The sequence below is a fragment of the Salvelinus fontinalis genome, chromosome 18, assembly GCF_029448725.1.
Source record: "Salvelinus fontinalis isolate EN_2023a chromosome 18, ASM2944872v1, whole genome shotgun sequence".
Classification (NCBI taxonomy): Eukaryota; Metazoa; Chordata; class Actinopteri; order Salmoniformes; family Salmonidae; genus Salvelinus; species Salvelinus fontinalis.
The window spans coordinates 14,678,893-14,695,349 of NC_074682.1; the positions used below are offsets into that span (position 1 = coordinate 14,678,893).

Genomic DNA, 16,457 nt, shown 5'->3' on the forward strand with positions numbered 1-16,457 from the left:
TATCCAGTGTTGGAAATCCCCAGCTGCTTCCCCTCCCAAAAACAATCCCTGACGCTCCCTCCTAAAATGGGAGTGAACAGATAGACTGCTTCTTTGTTGCCTCAACGCCCCCTCCCCGTTTTACTGTCTGAAGAATGTAAACACATACTTTACAAACACACACACACACACACACACACACACACACACACACACACACACACACACACACACACACACACACACACACACACACACACACACACACACACACACACACACACACACACACACACACACACACACACACCCCACCCACACATCCGGCACGTGCATGGACCTAGGAGGGCCCTACTGTGGGATGCAGTGTCCCATACCCCAGGCTGATCCAAAGCCCACACTTCCCCTCTGCAGCAGAAACAGCAGCAGCAGCACTGAGCTGTCTGTCAGTTAGCTGTTCCGTAAGCCCTGTGTTAAGCTTGCTGCGCTGTTCGGTATGCCAGCTCCTCTGTGGCTTCCCACTGCTGAGAGCTCTGCCATGCAGTACAGTACTCTCCCTATTAATCTGAGAAGCATAGGGTACTGTAGTACCCTGAATCGGTGTGCGTGTTTGTGTCGGGGGTGGGTGGGATAATGTAATAGGGTCAGCAGAAAGCAGAGATAATATGGCTTTAGGTTGGCGATATGTTGTGTGCCGACTGGGGGGGGGATCTACGCAATCGAGATGATTTCTATGCAGGAGAGGTCACGACGGTCTGTTTGTCTCCGCATGTGTCTCTCTTGCTCTCTCGCCTCGCTGTGTGTCCCCGTGCCAGCGGATCTCTATCGTCTCATTATCCCTGGCAAACTCTCTGTCTCCCTCTCTCTCTATTTATATCTCTCTACCAATCTTTTTCCTCCCTCTTAGTCTCTCCCTGTTCTCTCCTCTCATGGCCGCTCTACATCCCACAGTGCTGGTGTCCTCTGCCTCAGCGTTTCCATGCTTGTCCTCAGCTATACTCAGAGCTGCTGCAATGTGCGTGAGGCGATTTGAGGGAACCATTGTTTCTCTGATCCCCTCCAACAGGGAAAACTATAGGCACTTTTGCTGGCCATGCAGCTCTGTCCCAGGTTCCCTGCAGCCTGCCTTCGTCCTGCACGATACTTGGGCTCCCGCCAGCTCTTAGGCAGCGGTTATGTAAGAGCTAGCATATTTTTTCTCCCCCCTGAAATTCACTCTCCACTGATGTGACCTTCAGAAGTAATTGGCAATAAAAGTGTGGCGGAGCTGTTTACTGAGAGACTGGCAGCGCCTCGTGTTGGGCGGCGCTCGGGCGGGCAAGGGAGTGTTAACTGTTTCAGGCCCGCCACTGATGAAATGGTGTCAGACAAGAACAAAATAAATAATCTGTCTGTCCTCCCCCTTATCCCCATTTACCTCCTATGATTCTCTTCCTGTTTGTCTCTCTTTCTTGTGGCCTGTATGTCTCCCTCCCTCCCTCCCCCTGCCTATTTATTCTTTGGCCTGTAATCTTCCATGCTAGGGGATGGGGGGGGGGGGGGGGTGCTGGGGTGCCTATGACAGTCACTGTCACTAGGAGAGAGGCCCGGCAGGTTATAAAAGGAGAAGGAAGGGGTGGTATGATTCTGACTCCAGACCCATGTGACACACCCTGAAAACAAGTGCAGAGACAAGTGGAACCTCCATGGGGGAGTCGTCTCATCTTTCCACTGCTGAAATGTGATTGTAACTTCCATTAAGATGACCTTATGTTTGGCCCTGTATCGCAGTGGAGTAGTGATTCAGCCCACTATACCACTATATAGTTGACGTCATACAGTCTGAGAAAACGTACAAGTGGAACCAATGTTGGCGGTCATGGGTCTAGCTGTGTCCAGGGCTGATGCCAGCAGGTCCATGGGAAAAGCATGGGCGACCCCCAGCGCTCAGATCCCCGGGACTCATGGAAGACAAATCAGGTCAGATAAGGCCAATAATGACTGTCATGCTCCACCACTGAAAATGTTGACGGATAGGAAAAGTAACTTTATGATTTTGTGCTTTAATTGAATTAGACAAGTGAATCAGGGTTAAAACCTTTGAGCCTTGTTTGCATGCATCATCTTTTTTCCTGTGGAAATGGATGTTTTACGTAAACATGGGCCTGATAAGGGGAGATTCTTGTCTAGTCTCACAATTACTCAGAGTCAGCATGACTGTGTTACTGAGGCAGAGTCAACTCCACTGTGGTCTGTCTGTGTATCTGTCTCTGCCTTTTCACTTTGCACCATTTAAATGTATCACATCCGTCTGTCTGTCTCTCTTCCTAAAGGTCCTTTTTAACAAGGTGTTCAAGCAAGTGTTTCATTTCAGCAGTCAGCCCACAGAAAATCAAATGTCTCTCTTTTCTCTTGGGGCACTTTGTCAAACATTGAGTATGAACAACATCAACATGTCAGTGTTAGCTGAGGTGTTAGGTTTTTAAATGTATTTTTACATTTTTTGTTTCCATTTGCATGTATTATTATGCACTGTATCACTAATAGGCCTACGTGTAGCTCCATCATGCCACTAAAAGCCATATCTGCAAGTCTGGTTTGTCCCTTAACACCCTAGGCCTTCATTTTAGGACCTGCAATTTCTAATCTGCTCACATTAACAACCAACAGTCCATTCATTTTCCTATGTCAAGGTGTTCATTTTGCTATGCAAGCAACTGGGAGAAAGCATGGGCAACCCAATGAAGGCATGTGAACACAGGGAGCGTATAATAGTGATGTTTGATTATATAACACAGACAAGTGCTCTAATAACAGCAGAGACTTAGCATAGAAACGTCAGATAAGGGCGTGTTTGTTGTCCCCTTCTCCGTGGCTGGCTTTGAGTCATGCGCTTTTATTGCTGTCGGGCACATGATGGGCCAACTGATCAACTGTAACCAGCCAGACATACAAGGAGGTCCTTGGCGAAGCGGGCCTGGCCTTGCATTGATCTGTTTGCACTGTGAGGCAAGTGACCTGAGAGCTGCCTGAGGTTAATTTGCCCACTGACTGTGGTCTAACCCAGACCTTGACTAACCCAGACCATTTGTCTTATCTGTCTATCTATTCAGCTGGCCCCTCTGCCGGCTGAGCCTGAAGTCCCTGCTGCAGATGTGAGTTCAACACCCATATTGCCTGGGCCTCAGCACAGCCTGGGCCTCAGCACTCTAATATGGGTTATTGTAGAATATAGATAATCTGAGTCATCCATCCTCCCCGCTCATCAAGATGGAAACCGTCAAATCCTTTCCCATTTCAGAGCCCACTCACCAAAACACACACACGCAAACGTTTCCCCTTGTGGATGTTTAATTATGCAGTGAGCCGACCCATGTATGTCCCGTTTCCCTCCCTCCATTCATCCCTCCATCCCTCTGTAGGTGTTTGAGTGAAGAACAGTTTCCTTCTTTCTGCAGGATTTTGTCGCAGCGTGCTGGGTGTTTTTCCATGGCAGATGGAACATGGGCTTACACTCTGTCAGTACCACTACTAGTGCACTGCACTGACTCCATTATGTCATCTGGAAAGGGATGGGTTTTTTCTCATGGTTTGAGTTGCGTTTCTGCCCCTCGCAGCCAGTTGCTCCCTTATGTATTTAACACGCTTTAATTTGTGCTGCAACTGCAAAGTAACAAGGGAGTCACTCTGAGCCATCCAGTTTGTTGGTTGAAATAACCCAATATCAAAGGTTTGAACAGCAAAGTTTTGTTTTAGCATTGTGAACGTAAAAAAGTTTCAAGTGAAAAGTGATTATGAGATGTGAAGTTAATGGGATGGTTGTAAATAAATGTTATTTTATTTCTAACAGCAAGCCACCTTGTTATTCAATTTTTTCCGACTTCTCTAACCGGTGCTTAAAACTTTATTTTCACGAAGCCTTGCATGATTATGTTCCTACCCCACATCCAACACTCCACCCACCTCCCTATGTTAACTGCATGAAATCATTTTGCTCAGTTCCCTGCATGTAAGGAAAGTGACTAATGTGCACAGTATTAACACCCCTCTTTTGTTTTGTTTTTATTTTCCCCTAATTTTCCTTTTTTGGACTTTTCTTTGATTTACTTTCTGCTAACTCACCTCACCCTTAGGAGCTTGATCCCAACCAGCCCCAGAAGCAACTGGAGGACCAGAGAAGGGTAGGTACAGTCCAGTACGGTCTGATCCTCTCCGTTCCGGAGTCCGCCAACCTGCTCTCTCTGGCCCACCACAGCTGGCTGTCCTGATGCACCTGACCTGGCCTGCAGTCACTCTGCTTCCACAGCATGCCCACCTACTCACAGGGTTAACCCCCCTCACTAACGAACTGGCCACTGGGTGTGGGTGTCAATGGGTTTCAGGAGGAATATAGGGAAATTATATGTATGTTATATATAAAAAAAAAAGGCAAGAAAACAATATTTTCTAAGAAGCACACTGTTTCCACTGATTAAAGATGCAGGGTTAATATCTTGAGGATGCCAGGCCCAATCAGAGTTGAGCTATTCTAAGCTGATAACACTGATGTTGGGAGTCCTTATCTCATGATGAGGATGTAGACTCCATCCTCTGACATCATCTCTCTCCACCAGGGTGAAGCTCTGAGGCAGATTCTGGTGAATCGTTACTATGGGAACATCAAGCCTGGGGCCAGAAGAGACAGTGTGACGACGTTCAGCAATGGTCCTGTCCCCCCTGGAACAGAAGGGAAACCTCGAGCAGGTACCTGTATGTCTCTGTATCTTTGTCTCTCTGGATAAGTTTGTATGGACTTGCTGAATATCTCAATACCTCAGAATATTAAAGTTTTCAAATCAGGGTGAAGAGTCATGGTTGGTCTCTTCTCCATGCTTTGAGAAAAGGAATGGGTTCCTTCCTGTTCACGCTCCTGCCTCAAATCAAACGTAATTTGTTGCATGCTTTGTCAACAACAAGTATAGAGTAACAGTGAAATGCTTACTTACGGGCCCTTCCCAACAATGCAGAGAGAAAAATAGATAATAAATAGGAATAAATACACAATGGGTAACGATAACTTGGTTATATACATGGGGTACCAGTACCAAGTCTATGTGCAGGGGTACGAGGTTATTGAGGGCAACAGGATAGATAATAAACAGTAGCAGCAGCATATGTGATGATTCAAAAGAGTTAGTGCAAAAACGGTCAATGCAGATAGTCTGGGTAGCTATTTGGTTAACTATTTATCAGTCTTATGACTTGGGGTTGGAAGCTGTTCAGGGTCCTGTTGATTCCAGCCTCGGTGCATCGGTACAGCTTGCCGTGCGGTAGCGAGTACAGTCTATAACTTGGGTGGCTGGAGTCTTTGAACATTTTTAGGGCCTTCCTCTGACACCGCCTGGTATAGAGGTCCTGGATGGCACGGAGCTCGGCCCCAGTGATGTATTGGGCCGTACACACTACTGCCTTGTGGTCGAATGCCAAGTAGTTTCTATACCAAGCGGTGATGCAGCCAGTGAAGATGCTGTCATTGGTGCAATTTTTGAGGATCTGAGGGCTCATGCCAAAGGCGTTGTCGTGCCTTCTTCACGACTGTGTTGTTGTGTGTGGATCATGTTATTTCCTTCGTGATGTGGACACCAAGGAACTTGAAGCTCCACTACAGCCTCGTCGATGTGGATGGGGGCGTGCTCGGCCCTCCATTTCCTGTAGTCCACGATCAGCTCATTTTTTCTTGCTGACATTGAGGGAGAGGTTGTTAGCCTGGCACAACACTGCCCGTTTACTGACCTCCTTTAGGCTGTCTTATCGTCGTCGGTGCTCAGGCCTACCACCGTTGTCATCAGCAAATTTAATGATGGTGTTAGAGTTGGGCGTGGCCACACAGTCATGGGTGAGCAATTACTACAGGAGGGGACTAAGCACCCAACCCTGAGGAGCCCCCTTGTTGAGGGTCAGCGTGGCGGGTGTGTTGTTGCCTACCCTCACAACTTGGGGACGGCCAGGAAGGGACGGTCAGGAAGTCCAGGATCCAGTTGCAGAGGGAGGAGTTCAGTCCCAGCGTCCTGAGCTTAATAATGAGCTTGGAGGGCACTATGGTGTTGAACACTGAGCTGTAGTCAATGAACAACATTCTCACATACTGTAGCTATCCCTCTTATCCAGGTGGGAGAGGGCAGTGTGGAGTGCAATAGAGATTGTGTCTGTGGATCTGTTGGGGCACTATGCGAATTGGAGTGACTCCAGTGTCTTGAAAGATGGTGTTGATGTGAGCCATGTCCAGCCTTTCAAAGCATTTCATGGCTACATATGTGAGTGCTATGGGGAGATAGTCCCTGTGCCCAAGAATGCCAATGTAACCTATGGTGGTCTGCTTGAAACATATAGGTATTACAGACTGGGTCATGGAGACGATGAAAATGTCAGTGACGACACTTGCCAGCTGGTCAGTGTATGCTCTGAGTACGAGCTATTCCGTCTGACCCCCGCGGCCTTGTGAATGTTAGCCCGTTTAACCTGTTGAGGATGGGGGCGCTGTTGAGACTATTTATGCTAATTGGGTAATTTTTGAAACGGCTTCCCACAAAATCCTTGATCGTACAATATGCATATTATTATTATTATTGGATAGAAAACAGTCTATAGTTTCTATAGGAGTTGAAATTTTGTCTCTAAGTGGAACAGAGCCCATTCTACAGCAATTTCCCTGACATGGAGTCAGATTTCAGAAATGTTGGCCACTGTTCTGAAGTCAGTTAAAAGGGCACTGTTATTGCTATGACTATACGGACACTTCTTACGTCTTCCCCTGGATGCCTTTACGTGATGACGATTCCAATGGGGTCGATTGCGCGTTCACAGGCACTACAAATTAAAAAACCCTGTAGGTAGGAGCTCCTTTGCAGCTGCGTAATGCGCGTGGAGGACATCGACCTGCTATTTTTCCAAGCGTTAGTTTAGCCCCACCAAAATCATGGTTAGACAATGTGAAATGTAGCCCAGCTGGTGAGAAAATGTCCGTGCGCCATATTAGACAGTGATCTACTCTTATACATAAATACTCATAAACGTGACTAAACAATATAGGGTGGACAGGGATTGATAGACAATTTAATTCTTAATACAATCGCGGAATTACATTTTTTAAATTATCCTTACTTTTCAATACAGTTTGCGCCAAGCGAAGCTACGTCAAAAAACATGGCGTCCTAAGCCACTAACATTTTTCGACAGAAACACGATTTATCATAATAAAAATGTCCTACTTTGAGCTGTTCTTCCATCAGTATCTTGGGCAAAGGATCCTTTCTTGGGTCCAATCGTCTTTTGGTGGAAAGCTGTCCTCTTGCCATGTGGAAATGCCAACTGCGTTCGGGATGAACTGGAAGCGTGCCCAGCAATTCACAGCGTTTCAGAAATAAATGTCCCAAAATCGCACTAAACGGATATAAATTGCTATAAAACGCTTTAAATTAACTACCTTATGATGTTTTTAACTTCCATAACGAGTAGAAACATGACCAGAGTAATATTACTCCCTCCACTAATGCTTGGAACAGGTGCGGGTCGGTGTCCTCTAGGCGCATGACGCAGCTCCAAAAGAGTGACTAGCCTCAGGGTTTTTTAATTTGTAGTGCCTGTGAACGCGCAATCGACCCCATTCAAATCGTCATCACGTAAAGGCATCCAGGGGAAGACGTAAGCAGTGTCCGTATACTCATAGCAATAACAGTGCCCTTTTAACTGACTCCAGATCAGGGGCCAAAATTTCTGAAATCTGACTCCATGTCAGGGAAATTGCTGTAGAATGACTTCTGTTCCACTTAGAGACAAAATTTCAACTCCTATAGAAACTATAGACTGTTTTCTATCCAATAATAATAATAATATGCATATTGTACGATCAAGAATTTTGTGGGAAGCCGTTTCAAAAATTACACGATTAGCATAAATAGTGACAACAGCGCCCCCATCCTCAACAGGTTAAAGGTCTTCCTCACAACGGCTACAGAACACAAGATCACACAGTCGTACGGAACAGCACTTGCTTTCATGCATGGTTCAGTGTTGCTTGCCTCGAAGCGAGCATAGAAGGCATTTAGCTCATCTGGTAGGTTTGCTTCATAGCAAGCGTAGGAGGATTCAATCTTTGGCTGTTCAACCACTTTTGGAGTTCATAGTGGGATTTCTTAAAAGCGTCTGGATTAGTGTCCCGCTTCTTGAAAGTGGCAGCTCTAGCATTTAGTTTAGTGCGGTTGTTGCCTGTAATCCATGTCTTCTGGTTGGGATATGTACGTACGGTCACTGTGGGGATGACGTTGAAGCACTTATTAATGAAGCCGGTGACTGATGTGGTAAACTCCTCAATGTTATCGGAGGAATCCCGAACATATTCCAGTCTTTGCAAGCGAAACAGTCCTGTAGCTTAGCATCCACTCCAAAGGACCACTTCTGTATTTAGCGCATCACTGGTATTTCCTGTTTGAGATTTTGCTTGTAAGCAGGAATCAGGAGTATAGTGTTATGGTCAGATTTTCCAAAGGAAAGGTGAGGGAGAGCCTAGTGTGCATTTCTCTCTGTTTCTCTAGTTGCACAGGTGACATCCTGGTAAAATGAGGTTAAAAGGATTTCAGTTTCCCCTCTTTAAAATCAACGGTTTAAAATCAACATCTACGAAAAACATTAGAAATTGCATACCAGCTGTTGTTAACAAAGAGACACACCCCTCCCCCCTCATCTTACCCAAGGCTGCCCGACCATTTTTGACGATGCATGGAATAGCCAGCGAGATCTATTTGATCCATGTTCTTGTTCAGCCACGACTCCGTGAAACATAGACTATTACAGTTCTACAGGTCCCGTTGATAGGATAGTCTCGAACGGAGCTCGTCCAGTTTATTCTCTAGTGGCTGTACTTTCGCCAACAAAACAGAGGGTTGAGGTGGTTTATTTGCATGTCAACATAGTCTAGTCAGGATGCCAGTTCGTCTGCCTCTTTTGCGCTGTCACTTCCTCTTTCGAGTCCTGGGGATTAGGGCCTGTTCCGGTATAATCAGAACGTCCAGAGCTGCCAAATCATTGACGTAGAAATTGTCATCCAAATCAAGATTAATGATCGCTGTTCTGATCTCCAGAGGTTTTCGGTCATAGTCATCATGTACAAAAAGTCAAGATCAGTGTAAAAAAAACACAAAATAGGTCAGGAGCCTGTAAAACGTCTGCTATTCTCTGCAGCGCCATCTTAATTATGCCTCCCTGCTCCTGTCCTCCATTAAGCCTTTGGACCCGGGGTCTGTCCCTCAGCATACGAGCCCTCTCCTCTGGCTGAGCCGGGCCGTGCTGTTGCCAGGCGACCAGAGAGACGGGCTCTAGATTAGAAAGGCCTGTGGATTGTGGACACACCTGCTCCCACAGCCAGAGAGTGGCCCTCTGGGTAACATTATCATCATGACTGGATGAGGCTAGTCTTAGCCAGGAAATACAGCTATTTTCAAGGGACTGAATGATGATCACTATAGTTGTGGCATCCCCTCTGTGGTTTAGTTGTCCATCAAAATGAATCTCATTACATTATATAATAAGCAAATGATGCAGTGAATCAATGAAGAGGAAAGAGACAGACGGATCTATTCAATCTGCCCATTTGACCATCCTCTTGATGTAATTCAATTCTAAAGTATTTGGTCTGTAATGTCTTTTTCGTTATGTGTGGGACCCCAGTAAGACTAGCTGCCGCCATTGGCGTCAGCTAATTGGGTTCCAAATAAATCAAAAATCTATTGAGTGGTGGAGTGACAAAGTGACATTTAGAGTGACAAAGCTCTCCTGTATGTCCTTCCTCATTGTTCAGGCTCTTGATGGCTATCTCCCTGTACCTCTCTCCCTGTCTCGCTCTCCCTGTCTCGCTCTCCCTGTCTCGCTCTCCCTGTCTCGCTCTCCCTGTCTCGCTCTCCCTGTCTCGCTCTCCCTGCCCTTCTCTCCCTGCCCTTCTCTCCCTGGCCCTCTCTCCCTGGCCCTCTCTCCCTGGCCATCTCTCCCTGGCCATCTCTCCCTGGCCATCTCTCCCTGGCCATCTCTCCCTTGCCATCTCTCCCTGTCTCGCTCTCCCTGTCTCGCTCTCCTGCCCTTCTCTCACTGCCCTTCTCTCCCTGGCCATCTCTCCCTGTCTCGCTCTCCCTGTCTCGCTCTCCTGCCCTTCTCTCACTGCCCTTCTTTCCCTGGCCATCTCTCCCTGTCCCGCTCTCACTGTCCCGCTCTCACTGTCCCTCTCTCCCTGTCCCTCTTTCCCTGTCCCTCTTTCCCTGTCCCACTCCTCCCGTCCCTCTTTCCCTGTCCCTCTCTCCCTGTCCCTCTCTTTCTTCCTGTCTCCTTGTCCCTCTCTGCTTGTCCCTCTCTTTCTGCCTCTCTCTCTGTCCCTCCCCAGTGGTGAGTTCAGGGGCGGCCGCGGCCCAAGGGGAGCTGACCCTGCATGAGGTCCAGTGCCGCCTGGATAAAGAGGGAGCATCCGACCTGGTAATTGACCTCATCATGAACGCCACCAGTGATCGTATCTTCCAGGAGAGCATACTATTAGCCATCGCCCTGCTGGAGGGCGGTAACACGGTCATCCAGGTGAGAATGAACCCGTGCCAGGTGCATAATGTAATATGAATAGAACATGCTAGAGAGGCGGTAGAGGGAAAGAGACTGGGCCCAGAGGAGGAAAGCAGGAAGTGGAGGCAGAGCTTGAACGATCTGTCTGATGGTAGAGGTCCAGGCTCTGAGTAGCTCCCCAATGTGTCACCACAGAGTTTCTAAACCCAGAGGCGCAACAACCCGAGACTTCCGGGAACGCTTGTGAAACAGACCATACAGACCAGGTTGGGGTCTGGGGTTTGAGAAGTCAATGAGAAAAGTGAACGATTCTTCTTTAGTTGTTCATTTTCTCTAAACCTAAAGGTACAATCTAGATTCGAGCCAATGTTTTAAGTAGTTGAACATGTTATTATTCCAACCTAGTGAAAGTTTTCATTTTCATCAAAAATAACTTTATATTGAAGGAGTGCCTTTGAATTGACGGCCTGCATATGCTCAGTTCGGCGCGAGATGATCACTAGACCCGATAACGTGTTTCTACGCAGGAGCTCAGCTAGCCAACTTCGCATTGGCATCACCTACAAGTGTGATCGGGATTTGTATTGGAGAAGTAGTTTTAGCCTATCTTCATGCTGTACTGTCTTTGGTGTCACCACCTCCTCTCCTCTCAGCCAGTCAGCCAGGGGTTGCTATAGCAACACAGTCCTTCACTTCTCTAACCTCACAGCAAGATTGAGAGAGCAACAGGGGATGGTGGGGGGAGGGTGTGCTGCTGATTGTAGGCCAATTGCATTTCCCTGCTTATCGCCCACGTTTGTGTGTGCGTGGGCTTGTATTTGCATAGTAGTTCTACCTGATGAACCCTGGCTTGGCTTCACACAGCTCAGGCAGTGTACTCAAAGGCACTCACATGACTCTCAGGTTACATAACCACAGCATGTCCCTGGCTTATTAATACAGAGAGCCTCAAAACATTCAGACTTGGCTTTTAACTGGGTAGCACTGTACTGTCAAAACAAGGGAAGAGGAGCAGCCATGGGAGCCCCAATGTTCCAGACAGAGCAGACACCTGTAGAACAGCCATTCCCTAGGTAGTATTCCACCATCCCACTGGCTAGACTCAGGCAGGTGTTTTCATGTAGATCTATGGAGTGATAACGCCAGTGAGTTACTTGGCTTTTTATTTATTTTATTTTATTTTTATTTAACCTTTATTTAACTAGGCAAGTCAGTTAAGTACAAATTCTTATTTACAATGACGGCCTACCAAAAGGCCTCCTGCAGGGACGGGGGTTGGGATTAAAAATACAAATAAATTAAATAAAAATATAGGACAAAACACACATCACAACAAGAGAGACAACACAACACTACATAAAGAAAGACCTAAGACGACAACATAGCACGGCAGCAACACATGACAACACAGCATGGCAGCAACACATGACAACACAGCATGGTAGCCACACAACATGACAACAACATGGTAGAAACACAACACCGTAGCAGCACATGGTAGCAGCACAACATGGTAGCAACACAAAACATGGTACAAACATTGTTGGGCACAGGCAACAGCACAAAGGGCAAGAAGGTAGAGACAACAATACATCATGCAAAGCAGCCACAACTGTCAGTAGGGGTGCCCATGATTGAGTCTTTGAATGAAGAGATTGAAATAAAACTGTCCAGTTTGAATGTTTGTTGCAGCTCGTTCCAGTCGCTAACTGCAGTGAACTGAAAAGACGAGCGACCCAGGGATGTGTGGGCTTTGGGGACCTTTAACAGAATGTGACTGGCTGAAAGGTTGTTGTATGTGGAGGATGAGGGCTGCAGTAGATATCTCAGATAGGGGGGAGTGAGGCCTAAGACGGCTTTCTCTTGTGCTAAGAGCAGCCAGCAGTGTGTGCCATGGGCGTGTCTTCCTTTTGGCTTTGTGGCAATGCTTTCTTTTGAAGTTTGGGTTAGTGTTTGCAAAGTCATCTATGTCGTGTGTGTTTGGTGGTTGCCAACCCCATGCGAGAGTGTTAATTCTGAAGAGTTTCTCACTGCAGTGTGGGCGAGTGTGAGAGTTGAGCAGGGGAATTACTGCAATTACTCAGTGTGATACTTCTGTCGTAAGGGAATCAATCGCTGATCCTCCTGCCTGGCTTTTTTTTATAGGTAAAGCGTATTCGTTTATAGAACAATTTGTCACAATGATCTTATTTCCTCCCACTCTTAAACACCATTATGATTCCCTGCAGTCCCACTGGGGCCTTGGAAAAGCCCTCCCTTTAGGAAAGCATTGCAGGTAGCTGCCAGGGAAAGCGATTCTTCCTGCTTTGTAGCCAAGGAGCCTGCTCACCTTCAAACAGGGCTTCTTGTTTCATAATGCCAGTTTGTTTTTTTCCTTCTTGTTTTGCAGGGGACAAGTGAGCTTTGTTGCGGGGTCACATATGGTGCTGAGTCAATCTAAAACATATCAGCAGACGCATCACATTTCTTCCTGTTGCATAATGCTGGGCCCGCTGCCCCTCTTCTAGGACAGAAGGGCTCTTGTTGTCCAAATGAAAAGCAGGACAAAAACATGCCACAGATTTATCCATGCAGTTTGTTTGTTTGTTTTTGTGATAATCTGGGGCCGTCGCCAGGCCAACGGGATTTGCTCTGGGAAAGAGGGAGGGAAGGGAGGAGGGAGGGGTCGTATGAAGGGCCAAAGTGAAGGCAGCGTTGGGAGCAGAGCTGCAGCACTGAGCTGTGTGTGCCAGCCATGCTGGGGGAAAGGGGAAATGGGCCAGGTCCTCTGCAGCCCTCTCCTCTGCATGCTCCCACCACTGGGGACATTAACTCTCTTAACATGCCCACTGATTATATTCTCACCATACTAATGAAAGACTTTCCAATGAAGGCTCCTGCTAACTCTGATTTCTGACAAGATGGCTGTCACTGACACGGCTTGTGTAATTGGGATTCCAGGCCCAGCTGTAATTATGGCTTTCATTGTTTGTAATCCATTTGACTCCCCTTTTAGAAATGTTGTGGGTAGTCAGTCACACCATTTTGTGAACAAAAGTGTTCTGTGAGATGGTGTTTTATTTCTCTGGCTTTCTCCTGGGATATCAAATCAAACATGGAAGAAGCGTAAAAAAAAAGCAGGTTCCTGTTTTTGCAGCTCTCCAGAAATAAGAGGACCCCACTTTTTTGTTACCCAGGCTGAGGCTGTAACATGGAGCCGACCAACGGTCCGGAGTAATAAAACAAAGGCTGTATGTTGGCTCTTGTTGTCATCTGTATGTGTCACGGCTGCTCCCGCTCTTCCTCCCACTCCCCCAGCCGGCTTGCCCGGCGCCCATATCTCGCCCGGCTCGCCCAGGTGGGATGCCTGGTGGCACCCCTAGGGGGGGGGGGGGGATACGCCTGCTCCCGCTCTTCCTCCCCCTCCCCCAGCCAGCTTGCCCAGCGCCTATGTCTCGGCCGGTTCGCCCAGGTGGGATGCCGGGTGGCGCCCCTAGGGGGGGGGGGGGGGTACTGTCACGCCTGCTCCCGCTCTTCCTCCCCCTCCCCCAGCCAGCTTGCCCAGCGCCTATGTCTCGGCCGGTTCACCCAGGTGGGATTCCGGGTGGCGCCGCAAGAGGGGGGGGGGGGGGGGGGTACTGTCACGCCTGCTCCTGCTCTTCCTCCTTATGGCGCTCGAGGGCGCCAGACTCCCCAACATTACGCACTCATGCCACCTACAGTACGCCACCTTTCCCCGCCACGCACATCAGCGCTCATTAGACTCACGTGGACTCAATTACTTATGTAATTTCCTTCCCTATATCTGTCTGTTTCCTAGCTCTGTTCCCTGCTTCGTGATTGTTTGTCATTTGTCCTTGTTTACACGTGTGCTGACGCTGTTCCTGTCGTTTTCTATGTCTGTTCCTGAATAAATGTTTGACTCCCAGTACCTGCTTCTCATCTCCGGCGTCAGGTCCTTGCAGTATGGACATGCCCATCATTTATGGCTACTCCAGTCCGGAGACTTATAGTCCCATGTAAGGCTCTGCTCCAGGTCTCTCTTGAAAAAAATGATTTGTATCTCAAAGAGACTCACCTGGTTAAATAAAGGTAAAAAAAGTAATAATTTGAAATCCAAATAGGTCAGACAGTAGTGACAAGTGCCAATTAGATTGCAAAGCTGCTTGCTCTGTCTGGAAGGCTTTCTGGCCCATACTGTTGCCCACACTATTGGCTACTACAACACTGGCAGTAGGCAGAACAGCCTGCAGGCTATGGTGAGGTCATTGTAATGTTTCAAGGGATAAACTGCATTCCTCCTCTGTAAAAGCTGAAATTAGGTAATTGTTCAGTATTTGACTCTTTAATTTAGCCTGAATTGTTTGTCCTTTGCATGATGGAAGCCCTGAACAAGCTTCCTGGTTCACTATCAGTTATTATCAGTGCTCAAACGCCAAACCGCTTTATCTTCTATTTTCATCTTTGTCTTGTGAGAGTGATATAAAACACATAACTTCTTAGAAAACCCATCCCTTCAAACCCGGAACTTCTAGAGAAATGTATTAATAGAAATGTCAGAGAGAGACGGGAGGCTGGAAACTGACATATCTCATTTTGAGTCATTCTGTCAGAGCCACATACTGTAACTGCTCTGCTTACAGGCTACGATGACTGAGGAGTGAAGGGTCATTTTGTTTACTATACATAGGCATGCTACCAGATGGTTTAACTAATTACCTAATGGATGTGTGATCTCATTTCTGGACTGTATTCTGAGGATATGTTTGGTTGCCTGTAATTAGAAGAACAATTACACAGTATAATGATTGAACTCTGCTTTCTGACTGGCCTATCATTTCACAGGGTTGCGCACCTGTCTACTGAGCCTATCTCTGACAGAGGACGCAACACTGTTAAACATTTACTTAGTATTCAGACCCCTTGACTTTTTCCACATTTTGTTACGTTACAGCCTTATTCTAGAATGGTTTACATTGTCCCCCCCCCCCCCCCCCCATTTCAATTAACTTCTTATGGCTGCAGGGGCAGTATTGAGTAGCTTGGATGAAAGGTGCCCAGAGTAAACGGCCTGCTCCTCATTCATAGTTGCTAATATTTGCATATTATTAATAGTATTGGATAGAAAACACTCTGAAGTTTCTAAAACTGTTTGGATTATGTCTGTGAGTATAACAGAACTCATATGGCAGGCAAAAATCTGAGAAGTTCCACTTCCTGTTTGGCTTTTTTCTGTGGCGGCAGATTTTCAACCAAGCTCTCATTGAAATTACAGCGAGATATTGATGAGTTTTCACTTCCTACGGCTTCCACTAGATGTCAACAGTCAATAGAACTTTGTCTGATGACTCTAATGTGAAGGGGGGCCGAAGGAGACAGGTATTAGTCACCACTGCCACGAGCTGACCATGCTTTGACCACGCGCGTTCTCACGTGATCGGCAGCTCCATTCCATCGCTCAACTGAAGTCAATCTAATTCTCCGGTTGGAACGTTATTCAAGATGTATGTTAACATTCTAAAGATTGATTCAGTACATCGTTTGACATGTTTCTACTGACTGTTATGGAACTTTTGGACATTTCGTCACATTATAGTGGACGCGCTTTGTGACTATGGAATTGTTTACCATACGTGCTAACCAAAGTAGCTAATTGGACATAAATAACGGACATTATCGAACAACTCAAGCATTTATTGTGGACCTGGGATTCCTAGGACTGCATTCTGATGAAGTTCATCAAAGGTAAGGAAACATTTATCATGTATTTTCTGGTTTCTGTTGACTCCAACATGGCAGCTAATTTGGCTATTGTTCTGAGTGCCGTCTCAGATTATTGAATGATTTGCTTTTTCCGTAAAGTTTTTTTGAAATCTGACACAGCGGTTGTATTAAGGAGAGGTATATCTATAATTCCATGTGTATAACTTGTATTATCATCTATA

At 46.8% G+C, this 16,457-nt stretch overlaps 1 protein-coding gene across 10 annotated transcripts in view; it reads left to right on the forward strand.

Moving 5' to 3' along the window:
- The window catches only part of LOC129815025 (inositol 1,4,5-trisphosphate receptor type 1-like), a 144,253-nt gene that overhangs the window by 72,682 nt on the left and 55,114 nt on the right, over positions 1-16,457 (forward strand). For 5 of the 10 annotated variants that reach the window (XM_055868291.1, XM_055868295.1, XM_055868293.1 and 2 more), the window contains 4 exons: positions 3,072-3,113; positions 4,092-4,139; positions 4,572-4,701; positions 10,364-10,551. In XM_055868291.1, coding sequence (XP_055724266.1) covers positions 3,072-3,113; positions 4,092-4,139; positions 4,572-4,701; positions 10,364-10,551 — 408 coding nt within the window. The remainder of the gene's footprint in view (positions 1-3,071; positions 3,114-4,091; positions 4,140-4,571; positions 4,702-10,363; positions 10,552-16,457) is intronic. The other 5 variants (XM_055868299.1, XM_055868301.1, XM_055868300.1 and 2 more) reach the window with 2 other exon arrangements.